Source organism: Hibiscus syriacus, unplaced genomic scaffold (genome assembly GCF_006381635.1).
Source record: "Hibiscus syriacus cultivar Baekdansim isolate YM2019G1 unplaced genomic scaffold, ASM638163v2 tig00111092_pilon, whole genome shotgun sequence".
Lineage (NCBI taxonomy): Eukaryota > Viridiplantae > Streptophyta > Magnoliopsida > Malvales > Malvaceae > Hibiscus > Hibiscus syriacus.
In genome coordinates, this window is record NW_024062979.1 from 481,762 (window position 1) to 501,048 (window position 19,287).

The 19,287-nt window shown below is 37.7% G+C and overlaps 1 protein-coding gene across 2 annotated transcripts; it reads left to right on the forward strand.

Moving 5' to 3' along the window:
• The first annotated feature begins 732 nt into the window (after positions 1–732).
• On the forward strand, positions 733–19,184 carry LOC120152500 (ubiquitin carboxyl-terminal hydrolase 6-like). Of its 2 annotated transcripts, XM_039164710.1 has the most exons (18): positions 733–819; positions 1,622–1,767; positions 1,947–1,982; positions 2,121–2,228; positions 2,904–3,004; positions 3,112–3,238; positions 3,633–3,692; positions 3,775–3,842; positions 4,315–4,365; positions 11,179–11,287; positions 12,885–12,973; positions 13,173–13,242; positions 13,419–13,499; positions 13,589–13,684; positions 13,774–13,822; positions 14,335–14,454; positions 14,548–14,622; positions 19,020–19,184. In XM_039164710.1, the coding sequence occupies exons 1-18, from the start codon at positions 810–812 to the stop codon at positions 19,073–19,075; spliced, it is 1,452 nt and encodes a 483-aa protein (XP_039020641.1). In that variant the 5' UTR covers positions 733–809; the 3' UTR covers positions 19,076–19,184. The 2 variants fall into 2 exon arrangements, with proteins under 2 accessions (XP_039020641.1, XP_039020642.1); XM_039164711.1 differs by lacking the exon at positions 733–819 and having other exon boundaries at positions 1,664–1,767; positions 2,086–2,228.
• The last annotated feature ends 103 nt before the right edge of the window (positions 19,185–19,287 follow it).

Below are 19,287 nucleotides of genomic sequence, written 5' to 3' on the forward strand. Positions count from 1 at the left end.
CACAAAATGGGATGAAACTACTTAAATATCATTGACAAATCACAAATCAAAGTCAAACGACGTGAAAAAACTATCAACGATAGCAAAACGTATATCCAACCCTAAGAAAAAAAAATAAACAAAAATAAAGGCCAAACGACCAAAAACTACCAAAAGACACGGTAAAATGTGCCACAAAGGTAGAGATAAACGTGTCATAAAGATAAAGATAAACACGTTACAAAGACATAATTATTCTTAGTAAAAAAACTAAAAAAAAACAACCGACAGTCGATGACCAATATCAAAATATGTTCTAAATATTGAAGTGAATCGATTTTACAGGGTAATAGTTTAGAAAAGAATAGTCCGTAGGGTGTTGGAGAAATTATTGAATAATGTATAAAGATAAATAATCAGATCACCCGATATATTTAAAAAACGTTTGAAAGACACAACATCTTTTTTAAGTTGTATGTAACCTAAACATCAATCTTAACATAACTTTAACTCATAAAATATTGTATCTTTCATACGTCTTTCTAAAACAAAAGTTTAAGTATTCAAGAATAATGTTGAGGGCCAAATTTTGAATTAGGTCAAAATAACATAAAATCACGACCCGTTAAAAAGCACCGATCCAGATCCACAACTGACCGAGCCAACCCGAACCAGCTGGAACCGGGTTCATATTCGGCTCCCCTATAAAATAAAAACATCGAAACATAAAATACTTTTCCCTTTCACCAAGCAAAAAGAAAAGAAAAACTATACCCCCCTTTGGAAATTCATCTTTTTTTTTCTCTGTCGTCCTCTATAGTAATCCAATCATGTTGACAGGTTCATTACTCTAAGCCCTTTGTTGATTGCTTACGCTGTTGCCCATAGTTAATGCATCGTTTAGATTTACATATGAAGGGTTTTCAATTCGGGTTTAGTACTATTTTATGAACATTTTTTATGGACTTCAAATTGAAATTTTGGAGACGGGTCTTCCTTTTTTTTTATCCCGATTTCCCTCCCTTTTTTTTCTTGGAGGGGGGGATTCGGTTCTATTGTTCCATGTTTGTTCCTTTATATGATTTTTGGTCGTTTTTGGTTGTATGTTTGGATTATACTATCTGATATTGCAAAACATATTATGGGTTTCCGTTATCTCAGCGTTTACTTTTTAGGGCCGTAATCTTCAACATACACACATACATATGTTGAAGTGTGTTTAATGGAAGTAAATTATTGAGTTATGGGGTATTCAATTAAACCAATTGATTAAGACGTCTCTATTTTGTTAAAAAAGTTAGATCCACTAAACTTTTGAAAAGATCTAATTCTTTAATTCTATCTACCGAGTTTTGCTCATAGGACTGTGTTTTTAACTGTATAAATAGGTAGTTTTATGAATAGTATGGGGGTATTTAGATAGATGGTACTTGAGAAAAGGTGAAACTTTGAACTAGTTCTAACTTTGACGCTTTCGGTTGCAAATTATATATCGTGGGTTTGCTTGGTGGTTAGAGAAGGAATCAATTATCACTGTTGAGGTTTTACCAGTTCCATTGTGTCCTTTTATCCTACTAGTCAAGGTGTTTGTATTTGATATTATAATTATTTTTCTCTTAATTATCATCTTTGAATATTGTAGTTAGTGTGAAATGGCAAAAGGAACTCTTGAAGGCTGTGGAAGTTGACACCAGTCAGGCTCCATATGTTTTTAAGTGCCAGTTGTATGATCTGACCGGAGTACCTCCTGAAAGGCAGAAAATAATGGTTAAAGGTGGCTTGTTGAAGGTACTTGGATGCTTTTCTTTTTCCTTTTAAACAGCTTGCATAATTACTGTATAAAATGCTTTGTTTATTTATTGCAAAGGTTAGTTTTGCTTATACTCTATTTGTCAAGTTATGGTTTCTAACATTCTTATTTTGCGTGAGATTCATGAATTTCTAAACCTTACCCTTTGACAATGTAGGATGATGATGATTGGTCTACAGTTGGACTGAAACAGGTGAGCAATATTGGTACCACTTACCCTTTTCCCCTTTCATCTCATGCTTATGGAGTGTTTTCTTATTAGAATGACGTGCCTTGTGCCATATTGCTTTTGCTAGGGTCAAAAGTTGATTTTTTTTTTTGATAAGACTAGGGTCAAAAGTTGATGATGATGGGAACTGCTGATGAGGTTGTGAAGGCCCCAGAAAAGGGCCCTGTTTTTATGGAAGATCTTCCAGAAGAAGAACAAGTGGTATCTTTGGTAAGTGCCAATTTAATTCCATGTTCCTTTTTCTCTTGCAAATTAAAAATATGTTCTTGCACTGGGGATTATATAACGAATATAATGGCATATTGTAATATGTCTTATTCTCATAGATACCATTTGATTCAATTGTGATTCCACCTTGTATCTGATACTATACTTGTGATTTGTGCATTGTGTTTGGTATCTTTCTTTTGATTCCGTTGAACACAAATATGTGCTAATTGTTAGTTGACATCTACTTGTTAAAGAAGTATAGTTAATGTTGGAGCCTGTTCAGGATGTATATTCAGACTTAGATGAAATCATTGTCCACATTGTTATCATCTTTACAATTATTGTATTCCTGGAAAATATAGCTCCAAAGCAGCTCTTCCTCATATTAACAGAATATCAATGAATTTCCCTATCTTTTATTAACAAATGGTTACAAATTCGCTAACTGCTATTATTCTCATATTAGATTGGCCTGACTTTCAATTATCTGACCTGAAGTTTATTGCTAGCAATGTGTCTCCCCTTTGGGTGCTATGGTTTGATTGCAATAACTTTACTAATGACTATGTTTTTGTTCACTATTATTTTACCTTCATCTTGTGTTAGTATTATTTTTTTTCCTTTTCCATAGCCTTGCAACTGAAGACTCTAACCTTTTTTTTTGGGTACTTTTAGGGTCATAGTGCTGGGTTATTTAATCTGGGAAATACCTGCTACATGAATTCCACAGTACAATGCCTGCATTCTGTTCCAGAGTTGAAGTCTTCTTTAGTAAAGTAAGTTTTTTTTCTGTACCTAACAATGTATTATGTGAGAATATGGCACTAGATTTGTATGTTTTTTGTATGAGGTAGGCGTAATGTACTGTCTTATTTGTGATCAGTTATTCACATTCTGGAAGAAACAATGATGTGGATCAGACTTCTCATATGCTGACTGTTGCAACTCGTGATTTGTTTGGTGAACTTGATAAAAGTGTGAAGCCAGTTGCCCCAATGCAATTCTGGATGGTTTGTTTCCTTTTGCCTTATATATAATTAGAATCCCCATTTTTTCTCTGATAGGTGGAAGAAACATATCTGCTATTTAGGTGAAACACTTCTGTTGATGCTTTCACTTATATTCAATAATGATATTTACATAAGGTTAAGTTCATGAAAACAGTGTAATATTGCACCTTGACTAACATTTTGTGCCGATTCTGTTGAATTTCCTTGGTGATTTAATCTCTTTATCATTTATTGCTGGACATTCATGCAAATATTTTCTATGCCGCCATCAGCAGAATTGTTGCACTGCACTTCAAGTTCATTAAAAGATTCTCTTATTCCTGTTTTTTGTTGTTATATGGCACTTAGTCTGAAAAGTATGGAAACTTATTATTTTTATCTATCTTTGTTTCAGGTATTACGTAAAAAGTATCCTCAATTCGGCCAGTTGCATAATGGTGTCTTCATGCAGCAGGTTATTTTTGGTCAACTGTACACAATACTCTACTGTACTAGATTTGTTTATATGCTGATATGTAATTTGTAATTTTCGACAGGATGCTGAAGAGTGTTGGACCCAACTTTTATACACCCTCTCACAGTCTCTTCGATCACTGGGTTCCAGGTGGTTTTCTTGTTCTTTGTCATTTCGATCACTTATACTAAGTTAATACATACTGGCTTAAGTTTGAGAAAGTCCATGATGCTCTTGATAATTCAAACAGCTTCACTAAAGTTGTCACTTTTTGTTTTATCAAACTTTTCATCAAAGTTAGGGATTTTTGTTTGGAGCACTGTTGCCTTGCATGGTTCTCTTGGCATTGCAATGTTTTACAAGCATAGATCTATGGATTACTATCTAGTACACTGGCGGTGGAATATTTTTAACATTACCAGCGAGGCTAAGGAACTAGCATGTAGCTCATATATTTATGTTTATTTCCTTTAAGTATTAGTTAAGGATGCATGGCAGTTTCTTAATTGAATTTAAAATTTCACCACCGGTGTACCAAATATTATTTTTTATCTATTTAGAAAAATGATACTAATAAAATGATACTAATCTCTCTCTCTTTTCTTTTCTTTTCTTTTTACAGTGAAAGTATTGATACTGTAAAGGACCTTTTTGGTATTGAACTTGCAAGCAGGTAGATATCTTCAGCCTTGATGGTCTTTTATTATTATTATTATGTAATGCTGATATTATCAAATTAGGCAGTTTGTTTATGCCCCATGCCATGTTCTATAATTGTTCAATGATTGTTTCCACTATTTTTTTTTAAAGAAGTTAGGCCTCATTAAAACCCCCTTCATATCCTTCATGTTATATCAGTAACATGAAGGACATCGGAAGGAGGACAAGAGCACCTCTGAATTTTATTACCCTGAAACATAACGTACAACCAATTCGTAGTCATAGACAGCTCGACATAAAACTTAAAAATATAGAACGACCTGCAGCAGTAAAACCAGGACCTAAAAATCTGGACAAACACAAGAACACTAAAACCTCAACAGAATACTACTTGATCAACCAATACCAGCCTTTGTTAACTCATCCGCTTCCCAATTGGCGGCTCTCAATATATGTCTTGAAATGATTCCCTGTCCTTCCACTTTAGATGCTAAACCTCTAACCAAGTTCTGAAATAGTGGGGTATAGAGGTCAGGATGTTTAATCCACTTCAGAGCTGTGGTGGAGTCCACTTCCAAAACAATCTTCCGACTTGGAGAGAAACCTACTTCTTCGATGAGAGTCAAACCTCTTTTGATCGCCATTAGTTCTGCAAGAATTGGAGGACCACCTCCAATATTTTCTGAGAATGAACCCAGTAACAAACCCCTGTCATCTCTAATCAAACCACCTATTCCACCTTTGTCCCAACCCTTAGCCATTGCTCCATCAACATTGTGTTTAAGGAAGCCTTGTGGAGGAGGTACCCACTTAGAAGGAGTAGAACACCCTTTTTTCTGATTACCATTTGAATCTGCCAGTTTTAGATCCCCAACTAGGGAATCGAAAGGAATATAAACATCCTTAAAATTCACCCCGAACCAAGTAGCAGTTCCGTATCTAGCAAGAAAGAACAGCATAGCAGAATCCACCTTTTTTTGAAAAACAATCTCATTTCTGCATTTCCAAACTGACCACAGAACCGCCCTTGGAATGAATTTCCAAATTTTAGATCTCGAAACTAAATCATCCCACAAAATCAAAAAAATCCGTCATATTCTTAGGAACCACAAATGAAACGTTCCAGTCGCTCAAAAATCTGGACCACAGAAACCAAACCACCTCACAATGCAGAAACAGATGTGAATTTGACTCCTCACACTTCCCACAAATCGGACATAAAGGATGATCAATCCCAACGACACCTCTCTTCAACAACTCCTCTTTAACTGCTACTCTTTGATGTGCAACCTGCCAAACAAAAGCTTCTACACGAGGAGGTGCACCCCTGTCCAAACGTGCCTGTCCCAAAAACCCTCTTCTCCATTAATGCCCTCCTTATCGAAAAATTTTGTGATGCAGGATTTAGCTGAAAAACAACCCTCTCCATTACCTAGCCATATCCAACAATCTTCCTCGAGTAATGAAGGAGATGAGGTGTTTAACAAGGAAATAAGCTGCAACCATTGCTCAACCTCCCAATCCACCAAATTCCTTCTCAATTGTATATCCCAAACCCAACCAGATATACTGTGCAACCTGAATTCTGCCACCTTTCCCATTTTATTTTTTGATAAAGCAAAAAGTCTCTGAAACATCTCCTTTAGAGAAACCATACCCAGCCATATATCATTCCAAAACTGCACTGATTCCCCATTACCAGCTCTTAAACACATGTTATTCCTTAAGCAATCCCCAAAATCGTCAGAAGAAAAGAAATTATTAACCACACCTTTCCATATCCAAGAAGCTCTGGCTGAGCAATTATTCCCAATCATCATAGAATTCGGGTTTAAATTATTCACACTGCACATCACTATCTTCCACCATGATCTCTTCTCCGAAGCAAATTTCCAAACCCATTTCCCCAATAAAGCCCTGTTCAAAATCAAAAAAATCAGAATACCTAAACCTCCCAATTTCTTTGGCTTACACACCAACTTCCAATTCAACCAATGAATGTTATTTTTTCCTGCCGAGCTTCCCCATAAAAAAGCTGCCATGATCGAGTTTAGCTTGTTGAAAACACTTATTGGTATCCGAGAAATAGATAAGAAGTAAATGGGGAGAGAGCACAAAACCGATTTCACCAAAACAACCCTTCCCACCAACGATAGGGATTTAGCCTTCCAACCAGATAATGCACTGTAAAATTTCTGCACAACAGGTTCCCATAAAGCAAAAGAGATCCTCTTGGCCCCCAACGGTAACCCGAGATACACTGAAGGAAAAGCACCCTTAGAACATCCAATTTCCTTTTCCCAAGCATCTAGAACCTCGTCCTCCACGTTCACTCCAAAAATTCTGCTCTTAGTTAAGTTAGCTTCAACCCCACCAACAATTCAAAAATCAACAAAACCCTTCTAACATTCAACAAATCACGAATTGATGCCTTGCTGAAAATTATTAGATCATCCGCGAATTGTAAATGTGATAACTTGAAAGAGCTATCAAGAGAACCTAGCTCGAAACACGAAAACAACCCCTTTTCCACTGCTTTTGCCAACAATAAATGTAACAACTCCCCTCCCAAATTAAACAACATCGGAGATAACAAACAGCCCTGCCTTAGTCCTCTTGAAGGTTTAATTCTCTTCGTTGGATTCCCGTTTACTAGGACTGAAATGGAAGCCGTTGACACACATTTATAAATCCAAGAGCACCATCTAACACCAAACCCCATTTTGCTCATTAATTTCATCAAAATCTCCCAATCCACCGAATCATAAGCTCTCTTAAAATCCACCTTGAAAACAACTCCCTTCAATCCTTTCTTCCTCCAGTAGTCAATACTTTCATTTGCAATAAAAGAGCAGTCCATAATGTGTCTCCTCGGGATAAAAGCAAACTGGGAGGGACTTATAACTTCGTTAATGCATAGGCTCAACCTCCTTGCTAGAACCTTAGATAGGATCTTATAAAAACCCCCAACAAGGCTAATAGGCCTAAAATCTTCTAATGCCTCCGGATTCACCTTTTTAGGAATAAGAGAAATGTAAGAGTGATTAATCTCCTCATCCCATTCCTTCCCCTCATAAAAATCCTTAAAAAACAACAACATTACTTGTTTCAAACTAGGCCATAATTTCTTAAAAAACCCTAAGTTTAACCCATCAGGTCCAGGCGATTTGTTGCTGTCCGAATTGGCAATTACATCCCATATTTCCTCTTCAGAAAATGGCTTTTCAAGAGCCAAACTATGATCAGTCGAAAGTTTTAGAAAATCCAAGTCCAACTCTTCGGCCTCCAAAGTATTTTTTTGCGTGAACAGATCCTTATAGAAATCCACCACTGATGCTTTTATCCTACTAGGATCTGAGATGATTTCACTCCCCAATTTGAGGGACTTAATACCATTCTCCTCCCTCTGCCTCCTCCACATTGATGGAAAAACCTTGTATTCTTATCCCCTTCCAAACTCCACTTCACTCCCGATTTTTGAAACCAGATAGACTCTTCAATTTTATAAAGGTCCCACAATTGTTTTTTTGCCTCTACTAGTTGCTTCATAGACACCCCAGGTAAGTCTTGCTGCAAATCAATATCTAACTTCTGAATTTCTTTTTCCAAACTGCTAATTTTTCCAGGAAATTCTAAGTAGCCCTTATTTGACCAACTCTTAACAGCTTTATGTACCCCTTTTAGGACGTTGGAAAATGGAATTTTCTTGTCTGTTTTACAGCACTTGAGTAGTTCGGCCTCCATCATATTACCAAACTCTTCTTCCTCCATGACATAGTTGAACAACTTGAAAGGTTTAGGACCCCAATTCCAGCCCCTATTTTCCAGCAAAATCAAATAATGATCCGAAATAGACCTTGGTAGAAGACTTTGGGAAATCAATGGAAAAAGTGACAGAAAATTCTGATCCAGAAGAAATCGATCCAATCTCACATAAGTTGGGACATCCCTATTATTACACCATGTAAATCTTCCTCCAGCCAAAGGTAAATCAACCAGATTAGCACTGTTCACAAAATGCCTAAAAACATTCATTGAGACCAAATTAACTTCACCACCAGCTTTCTCTTCCCGTGACAGAAAAGTGTTAAAATTCCCTCCAAGACACTGGGCAGTCTGCATTTTCCAGGAATGAAAGCAACTCCCCAAAAAACAGCTCTTTTTCAGAATCCACACTCGGGACATACATATTGATAAACCAACAAGGTCTAGAGGACTCTTCAATAATTCCTCTTACTGCCAAAAATCTGCTGTGAATTACCTCTTCCTGAACAACACAATCATTTTCATTCCACAAAGTAATTAAGCCTCCAGCAGAACCTTCAGCTGAAGATACTGCCGAACCAATCAGAAATTTGCCTCCCAATTTTCTCAATAATGAAAGACTAACTGATTCCAATTTCGATTCTTGGATAAAAACTATTGAAGGCTTCTTTTCTTCAACACACCTCCTTACCGCTCTAGCTTTAACCCTCCTACCTAGTCCTCGAATGTTCCAAGACAAAATTTTCCAATTAGACATCTATATCTTACTTAATAACCTTCAATCCCAAACCCCTTAATTACTCCCGTTTCCTTCTCTCTCCTTAACCAAAGAACCTGTTTTTTCCAAAAAGTTTTGTTTTCCCCCTCTAAATTTAACCCCCAACAGTTTGCTAACATTCCAGCACTCAAGAGCCTCCACCCCTCCAGCAGGCTCCCTGGAATAAATAAAACATCTACACAGCTCTTAGCTCCCCCCTCCTAGACCTCGAATAAACCTGATTACATGAGCCTTTTCTCACTTTACTTCCAGCCTCACTCTTTCCATTAGTAATTTGCAAAGAACCGGATACAGGCCCACACTGAAGGGAGGCCCGAGACTGCTCTTCAATATAATCTACTGTGGGAATATGACCCCCACAATATTTCCTGCCATTCTCTTTATTCTGCTCATCCAATACTTGTCTAGGCAGGCCTTCCCAAAGCCCATTATCAAATTCCACAGTAGCATACTCATGGGGAACATCCCCCATGTGCTTCCCATTTTCTTTCTCTTCCTTAGTGCTTTTAGAATTTTCCTGCAGTAAGGAGACAGCTCCTGCAGCATTCGCACGCTTGCACAAGTCCACCGAAACAACTTTATTTGAACTTGAACAAAAATTCAAACCCCCCTCGATTACTTTGTTTTTGCCTTGCTGGGATCCTTGAACCCATTCCTGTACCCTATTTTGGGAATCTGACACCTCCTGAGTACCCACATGCTCATCCTGCTGTAACTGAACAACCCCTTTGCTCCAATCGGAGGAGCTCTCCTCCCATGGATCCTCTAAAACAGCATCTTCAACCATATCTGATATAACTCAGGAAAATAATTTTCAGCACATTCAACCTTAATCTTAATCAAGAACTTCCTCCCTAACGAATTGATGATAATATGTTCAGGAATATCAAATGGACTGGCCACCCTGAGAAGCATCTTGTGCCACTCTGCAGTCCACTCTATGAGCAGTTTCATCTTGAATCTTCACTAGCTTTCCCCATCTGGATGCCAAACTAGTAAAGAAAGGAACCTACCAGCAATTTAATGGAACTCCAACCATGGAGATCGCACAATAAGGCAGGGGAATAACTCCCTCATCCAAAACAGGTTCCAATCTTTCAAACCAGAAGGACAAAGCTTCCCATTTTACTTCCATCACCATCCTTCTCTCCACCACCGTTTGGAAAATTACCAAACAAGCATTTTTTGCAAATCCCCACTTAACCACCTTTGCATTGATGCCGTCATTCCTTAGAGCTTTCTGCAAAAACTCCACTTCAAAAATTGCTTTACATATACCCGTAAGTGATGATTTCAACCAGGCCCTCTCCTCCACCGGAATAAAGACTTCCATAGGATTTTCCAGCTCCTTTTTTCTGTCTACCCACTTGAACACCCACAGGATCTTTGCTCTCCCCATCCACCGTATCTTTATAGGTCCTTCCATCATTGAACCTATTCAACATCTCCATCTTCCTTACCCCATCAGCTGGAGAAGACAACCTTCCATGCATAGTCCCTCCTTTGTCATTGCTATTTGAACCCTCAACCCTTCCTTCGATCTGCTTCCTCACCCCAGAAAGTTTCTCATATTTCGCTACTGTCACAGAAATCCTCCTTCCATCGATCGTGACATTGTTCATCTTTTCCACTGCATTGCACAGATCCGCCTTGCTTGCGAAATGGACAAACGCAAACGTACTAACCTTATAATTCGCTCTGTTGTTAATAAATGGAATGAACACCCTAATGACTTTTCCATAATGACTAAAACAATCCCATAAAGCACTACGACACACTCTCCTACTAAGATTATTAACGAAAGCCGACCAAGAATCTCCCCCCTTGTATTTCGAAAACTCTCTCTCTCTCTCTCTCTAACTCTCTCCATGCTGCCTACATTGTTTCCACTATTCAAAATGTCAAATGCCGCTGGTGCTGTTCATGGAAAAAATTACATGTAACAGTAAGCCATCTTTTGCTAACTGGGGAAAAGATGATGAGTATCAAGTTTCTACTACGCTAGACAAGCAAAACCAGAACACCCTTTCACTTTCACGCCTTCATTGAAGTAGTTGTTGCAGTTTCCAAGCTTAAGCAATATTAAGAATTTTGTGTTCTTTATTTGTTTTATGTCACTTATAAGAAAGTTATTTACCCAATGTTTGGCTGATTTGTCCACAGTTCCATATGCCTCAAGTTTTTGTATTACCTAGAAATGCATTGTATAATTTGCTTTTATATTTTTTCTGGTTCTTGATAAAATACCCTTATTGTATCATGTAACCTGTGTTTTATTGCTAGGATTCATTGCCAAGAGAGCGGTGAAGAAAGTTCTGAGACAGAATCGGTTTATTCACTAAAATGCCACATTTCACATGAAGTGAATCACTTGCACGAAGGTCTAAAGCATGTAGGTTATATCCGTTGCCTTCTTTTGCTATTCTATATATTGTTATTTATTTATTTATGTACAATCGCCATTCTATTTTAAACCGTTTTCAGTCATTTGTGAGATGCTTTTTTCGTTGAAAAATTCTTTCAACTTTGTGGCCAAACGGAAATGATATTGGAGCAGTTATCATGTTCAGTGCCCTTACTGCTGTGATTGGACTTGTAATAGGCTTTGATTTTTCTTTTTAATAAATAAAACATTGAATACCAAAATTTAAGATATTGTAATTATTTTAACCTTTTTTTTTCCTGTTGAGAGTTTTATCATGCACATCACATTACAAATTTATGGTAATTTCTATTATTATTCATTCTTCATCATATTACAAATTTATGATAATGTCTATTATCATTCATTCTTCTGTAGTTTCATTGACATCCTAATGAAGAATGTTCTTAGTTCCTATTTTGTTCGAACTCTTCATTTTTGTTGAAGTACCCATGCTTGACACTTGCGTCCAACACCCATCCAGATATGTTATGGGAAATGACCCTTCGAGGATCTCCCAATTACATGGAAAAACTTCTTCGTGTAGTTAGCTTATGCAGAATGTTTTCCTTTGCATACGAACAATAAATATTTGTTTGAACTTCTTTGTGTAGTTATCTATAAACTTGACCATGCTCCACCTATGAAACAAAAAACTGTTTTGGTGAAAAATATTGCCGAAAGTAACATCACGATAAATGATATTGAAAATTCATATAATATTCTGCTGCTTCCTAAGGCTAAAACAAGGTTGAGGAAGATGTGGTCAATGTTAAAGAAGCTAGGTTTAGTGATGTAAGAGATTTTTGGTGACATGGTTAGGCAGGATAGCTAGTCAAGAAATGTATGCTGAAGTGGTTAAAGTTCTTACCGGATTTTATTTTCCAAGCCAAAGAGAATGATGCAGGAACTTTTAATAATTTTATCATGGATGGATAAGATAATAAGATATCTTTAGGGTTTCAATCTAGGGCTAGGATTATATCTTTAGGGTTTAAATCTAGGATGAGCGTTAAAACTGTGTATCTCTGGTATATATAAGCTGTAAAATATTTACAGCCATATTATTTTTCTTATTTTGTTGAGCAACTAAAAGTTTTTGTAACCCTAAGTTTTCTTAAGTTTCATCTTACTCGTTTTTCCAGCCCCACTTCTATTGATTCACTGCTATGTTTCCCCTTAAACCATGGTTTTCAGAACCGGACCGGTCAGCGAACCGGCTAGCTACCGGTTCACTGGTTCAACCGGTCGTAAGAACCGGACGACGTCATAATTATTTAAAAAATTAAATAAAAATACCAAAAACATTTAATAAAAAATAAAAAAAATTTAGGTTGGACCGGTTCACGGTCCGGTCCGGTTCGAGCTGTTCAAAGCCGGTTTGAACTGTTCCTTGCGGTTCACTAGAACCGGTTGAACCGGGGTAGAATGGACCGGACAAGGCAGCGGTTCCCGGTTGAACTGGTTGAACCGGCCGGTCCGATCCAGTTTTCAAAACACTGCCTTAAACTATGTCAGTTGGATTAGTAGCTTAATTTATTGATTGTTAACATTGTTCTGAATTTAGGCTTTGAAATCAGAATTGGAAAAGGCTTCTCCTGCCCTGGGACGCAGTGCTATTTACTCGAAAGAGTCCCGAATTAATGGCTTGCCAAGGTAACCCATAGCTTTGTTATCGCTTTCCATATATTTTGTACTATAGTCTGCTATAGTATCTGGTGACATTTCTTTCCGATGTCACTTCACTGATCTAGATTCCATTTGCATTTTGATTCTTTATACCTTGAATATTATCATCCGTCTTTTTGAAACAAAGAATGTTTTAATCGATTTTTTTTTTTGGTTAATTGTGAAGATACCTGACTATTCAATTTGTACGTTTTTTCTGGAAGAGGGAGTCAAATCAAAAGGCCAAGATATTGCGGGTAGGCTAACTTTTTTCTGATTTAGCATACATGATTTTCTTAAACATGTACTATTATTTTAATCAGCAGGATATTGCTTGGTAAAGGCACATATAAATATATAATATTGAGACTTCTGTTTTCTTTGTGAACAATGATTTTAATCGTATTGCATGATATGTGTTTCCCTTTCTTAGAAAGTTGATTATCCATTGGAGTTGGATATTTATGATCTATGTTCAGATGAACTTCGCAAACAATTGGAAGGTCCTCGCCAGGTAGCCATTTTTTTTACCTTGTTTCAGTGAATAACTAAATTTTAGTTTGCAGTGGATTGAGCAACTGTTTCTTTATATGCAACTTTTAGATTTTGAGGGACAACGAAGGTAGAAAACTTGGTTTGAAAGCTAATGATAAGAACTCCGGCGCAAAAGACGATGATGTCAAGATGACTGATGCAGAGGTGACTAGACTACTTGGCTGAAATTGCCAACATGAATGACTATCCAGAGTAGTTGTGTTTGAAATTATTTTTCTATGTTTTGCATGCAGGGGTCGTCTAATGCAAGTGGAGTATCGTATGTGACTATATCTCAAGAAGGTAAAAACCTCTATGACCATAATTTGTTGACATTGTCCCTAAACTGGTTTACATGAGCTATGTTGACTTTGTTTTTCTTGATATACCTGTATCCGAAAATTTTGGACCGTAGTATGGAGATATTACCCTCCAAATACGTGGTAAATTTTGAAGAAGTTGAACAACCTTTTGGATACATACACAGCATTCACACTCGAGTCCGAGTTACATAGTACATGAGTAGTTATTTGCAGTTTATTCTCCAGATACATTATATCAAGTCGTTGCAATGAATGCAGTCCATGTAAATGAATATCCAGATTCCGATGAATAAAAAGCCCATTTCACAGAGAAGTTTCTCACCATCAGATTGTTTTAAGCTGATATGTTAGATAATTTTCCAATTACTTGTAGCTGAAGGAAACCTCTTGAATAAATTAGAGTTAATTGTTCACCATAGTTCTGAGAAGATGCAGTTATATTCCCGAATACTCGAACACTTTTGACATTATTTTTTCACTTTGTTTTTTCAGGGGTTCCCTCCGAGAAGGAAACATGTTTAACCGGGATTTATGATTTGGTTGCCGTGCTGACCCACAAGGGTCGAAGTGCTGATTCAGGGCATTACGTTGCATGGGTCAAGCAAGAAAGTGGTCAGTTATTGGGAATAATTTGTTAGACTGTTTCTATGACAAGTATTTTATGTATATATTGTTTTAATAACTAATAATTGTTGCTAATCACAGGGAAATGGATTGAGTTTGATGATGATAACCCTATCCCGCAGCGAGAGGAAGACATTGTTAAACTCTCCGGAGGAGGTAAATCTCAACCTGAGTTTTTACGTAATTTTAACGTCTTCTTCTGTTGCTCCTTTGTTCTTGTTTATTAGCAAACACTAATGTTTTGAATTGGCAATACATATCATGTTTTACTATTTATACTTCACTATGTTATTCGGGCTAGATTCGTGTGTTTTAGACAGGTATGTCTAGTTTTGTGTGTGTATATTTATTTAGGGTAAATTACATGTTTAGTACCTAAACTAGCACTTCTATTCCGTTTTAGTACCTAAACTTCAATTTTTTTCAAACCCATACCTAGCGTTTAGGTTTCAATTTGATACCAGTCGTTAAAAAACTTAGCGGAAACGATGATGTGGAATTATTTTCCCTTTTTTATAAGAATTGGAGGCCTCGTTAAAAACCCCTTCATAATTAATAGAACACCAAAGGTTATTCCAGTAAAAAGCTAAAGGGGGAAATGAGCACCTCAGATTTTATTAAAATATAAAGAACATTACAAAAAGCATAGTACAACAGATTGGAAAGGTTTGGTGCCACCAAGAGTTGAATTTTTTATGTGGCAGGTTGTTCTTCAAAAGCTGCCAGTGAGGACTGAACTGGTTAAAAGAGGGGTTACGGGTATTGCAGATTTGTCTTGTCCTCTTTGTAATTTGGTTGATGAATCTTCTTCACACTTATTTTTCTCTTGTGTTGTCGTTTGGTCACTTTGGAATAAATTTGTGCAGTATTGGAGTCTTAGTTTGGTTCTTCATGAAAATGCGCCGAAGTTCCTCCAAGCTTGGGAAGAACTTAATCCTAACTCTGCTATTTGGAAGTTAATTCCTGCTGTTGTTATTTGGACTGTTTGGAAAGCTAGAAATGATAGTCTTCGAAAGAGGGATTTTTGACCATACAAACATATTCTTTCTAGCAAGAGTAAGGCTTGCATCTTGGTTCTTAGCTAAGTTTGTTGACTCGGTTGTTTCTATGGATTCTCTTATCAGTGACCCTTCCCTTGGGGATTCTTGTTTCCCCCTTAACAAAACGATTGTCACTTCCATCCCTTGGTTCCCCCCTCCTAAGGGCTGGGTTAAATTGAATGTGGATGCAGCTACAAGTTCTGATTGGAAGAGCAGTGGAGTTGCGGGCATTCTAAGAGATGAGGAAGGCCTTTTTTTAGGCTCTTTTATATTTTTTTTATAGGAATTGAAGGCATCGTTAAAAACTTCCTTCTTGATTAAAGGAGCTTGTCAAAAAGGTCCTTAATCAGCGGAAGGAGGAAAAGAGTGCCTTAAGATTTCATTAACCATAAGAAACATAAGATACAACCAGAAACGCCTCCCCCAACATAAACAAACAACCCAAAACAGCCAGAAGAACCCTATACAGCAACACTAACAACGAAATCCATCTAAGCTAGAACAACAGTCACAAAAATGACTGACCAGATTTTACACCTGAACTAAGCCCGAAAACCAACACAAACAAAACAACTAAAGCAGAAGCCGAATATCACAGCTGACTCAAACTATAAAATCCAAAATAAAAAACAAAAAGCCCTGAACTTCCACAAGAAGAGTACAAGAATCTTCTTCCGCCTTACTGCCTCTTCCGCCTAACAGCCTCTTCTAGCTCGACTTGTCGACATAGACCATCCGAACCTCCAACTTTAGAGCCTTCAAGATCAGAAAAAAACTCCCTCTCGATGCATCTTCCTCTGAGACTTCTTGCTTTGACTTTAACGAGGCTTCCTTTGGTGGGTCGAGAATTTTTCTTGAAAATTTCGGAGAGAACTAAATATAGCATTTCTCTCCTCCAAAGCTCTTTGTTTCTGACGCCCAACCACTTTCTCGGATTTCGATAGCCCCATCCCCTGACCAGCAAGCACTTCCTCGTGTACCACCAATACCTTAAATTCGGTTGTAGGTATGGTCGAGGACGGCACAACTGGCAGCTGCATGTTATCTTTAATTACAACCTTAGACCCAACATGCGCCCTACTAACACTCTCCAAGGCATGCAAAGTGCCACCAGTTTGACAGGCATGATCCTGTACAGCTGTCCCACTAACCGAACTAACATTCGGGATCTCCAAGAACCTATTACTATTTAATATAACCTTGGTCTGCCGTGAACCAACATTTCTAATTGGAGCCAAACGCCTACCACTAACGGGAAGAGACGTGCTGCACATCTTTCGAATTTGCACTATCAACTCTAACATCACACACTTCCAAACCTGAGCCCACGTGTAACCCACTAGCTTCCTCCAACATATTAAAATCTGCACTCCTCTGGCCAATTGAACCGAGCGTAGTTGCCCCATTACAGTTTGTCGGGTTATCACAAAACGACAGCTTATGCCCATGCACATTAGACCCCACTTGCGCCCCCTAGCTACCTCCAAAGAAATAAAAGTGCCGCTCATCTGGCAATCAGACCCATGCGTAGCTGTCCCGTAACGGACTGTCGGGGACAACTTCCACAGCCCTTACCTCATCGGAACAAGGACCATTTCCTACTTCCTGGGCACCTGAACCACACGTTCCACCACCAGTATGCGTGCCTTCAAAACACGCTCGAGTTTCTAGCTGAGCTTCTTATTATTAGTGGAATCAAGATTAACTCGAGAAAACGTTCCAGCATCTACCACCAACTCGGAAGGCTTAAACGGCGAGACACCAAAAAGCTCCCCCTTCATGGGCAACGGGAAGGCAACTGACATTTCCAACACAGACGAATCAACCCAGACGGATTCTGGGCTAAAGCAAGGTTGAAACTCAGAAACAAATACTGTAAAAGACTGTTCCCCGACTTTCAAAACACAGGATTCTTCCAATCAATCTTTGCGGTTCGTAATGATCTGAAAACAGGCCCTATCAAACGAGCCAGGATTAATGGTTCCTACGTCAATGGAGATAAGAGCTCCCCATTTTTCTGCAATGTTTTTGAAAGTTGAATGGCACCACACAAACGGAGGGATCCCTCTATACGATAACCATGCCCGTCGACTGCTACACTGAAAGTTTTCCGACCACGGTTGATTATAGAAACAGACTGTAAATTGGTAGTGGAGTGGGTTAAGAATGGAACTTTGTGTCCCCATCTTTTTGTCTGTATTGTCAGGGATATAGCAGTTAAGCTTAAAGAAGTCGAGGGTATTATTAGATGGGTTGCAAGGACAGCCAATATTGAGGCTGATGGGTTGGCTAAGTCTGTTATTGGTTAATTACAGTGTTTAGGGGTATTTTATTTTGGGTTATTACGATTGTATGCAAAGGTCTTTTATTGATGTTGTAATCTTATGCATCTTATTAATGAAGTATAAGGCACTCTTTTCCTCCTTCCTTTGATAAAGGAACTCATTGAGTTCCTCATCATGAAGGGGGTTTTTAGTGAGGCCTTCAATTCCTATCCAAAAAAAATAGTACAACAGATTGTTTATCCCAACCAAAAATCTTAACCCCTACAACAGAAAGCACCCAAAAATCTTATTAATGAAGTATAAGGCACTCTTTTCCTCCTTCCTTTGATAAAGGAACTCAGTTCCTCATCATGAAGGGGGTTTTTAGTGAGGCCTTCAATTCCTATCCAAAAAAAATAGTACAACAGATTGTTTATCCCAACCAAAAATCTTAACCCCTACAACAGAAAGCACCCAAATCCTAGATAGAAATTCTCTCAATTATCCAATTCCTGCCTTAGCTAGTGCATCTGCTTCTAAGTTTGCTGGTCTAGCTATCCAACGGAGAATACCCTCTTTGCTTCTGATTCTATCCGCTAATTCCTTACAGATTGTAGCATAACTACCCGGACATACATCCAAATTCTTTATCCACTCCACACAATTCTTACTCACTTTCAATGATCAACCACCCCTTAGAACTCCACCTCGATGCTTCAAAATATTCCACGCGTCTTGTAATGTAAATTTCATGTCATCGGTGCCGTTAAGTTTTTAACGGTGGGTACCAAATTAAAACCTAAACTCAACGTTAGACATGTTTTTTAAAAAAGTAAAGTTTACTAAAACGGAACTAAATTAATAGTTTAGGTACTAAACGTGTAGTTTAGCCATTTATTTATTTCTAGTTTCTCCAAGTAGTTGATGTCTTGGGAGGGTCACATCCCCATACTCATGTCCCTATAGGCACTGGCAATAGGGTTCAGGCAGTGGTATTTTAGGACCATGTTGCTCAGATTCTTCATTGTTTTTGAATCACTCATGTCCAGCACGTTCAGGCAAAGTTATGGGGATATAACTCTCGAAATAGATGGAAAAAAAACTTCGAAAAATTAAAATTACTTGTGTCGTACACATACTCGAACTCTTAAGTCGTAACCATGTCGTAGTATATGATTAAGATGAGCATAGTTTGTGACCCTATTGTTTTCGTATCTGGTAATAACTTCTATTATTTTTTGGGCGTTAGGTGACTGGCACATGGCATACATCTGCATGTACAAGGCTCGCACTGTTTCGATGTAATGTCTTTATTTCATTGTGAAGTGTACTTTTGGTATTGTTTTGCTTCGAGCAAGATCCTGAGAAACTGTGAAATGGCCAAATAGATTTTACGAAATTGTGTTGTACTTTTGTTTATTACATTCACTTCGACTGAATGTTTATTATCCCAATTTTATATTTACAATATGTTTAGTTTTGGAAGCTTTGTTATCGCATCCTTTTTAGTTTCAATC

Coding starts and splice junctions, on each gene's coding strand:
- LOC120152500 (XM_039164710.1), top strand. Junction 1,768..1,946: donor TTAAAGGTGGCTTGTTGAAG/GTACTTGGATGC, acceptor TTGACAATGTAG/GATGATGATGATTGGTCTAC. Junction 14,455..14,547: donor ATGGGTCAAGCAAGAAAGTG/GTCAGTTATTGG, acceptor TGCTAATCACAG/GGAAATGGATTGAGTTTGAT.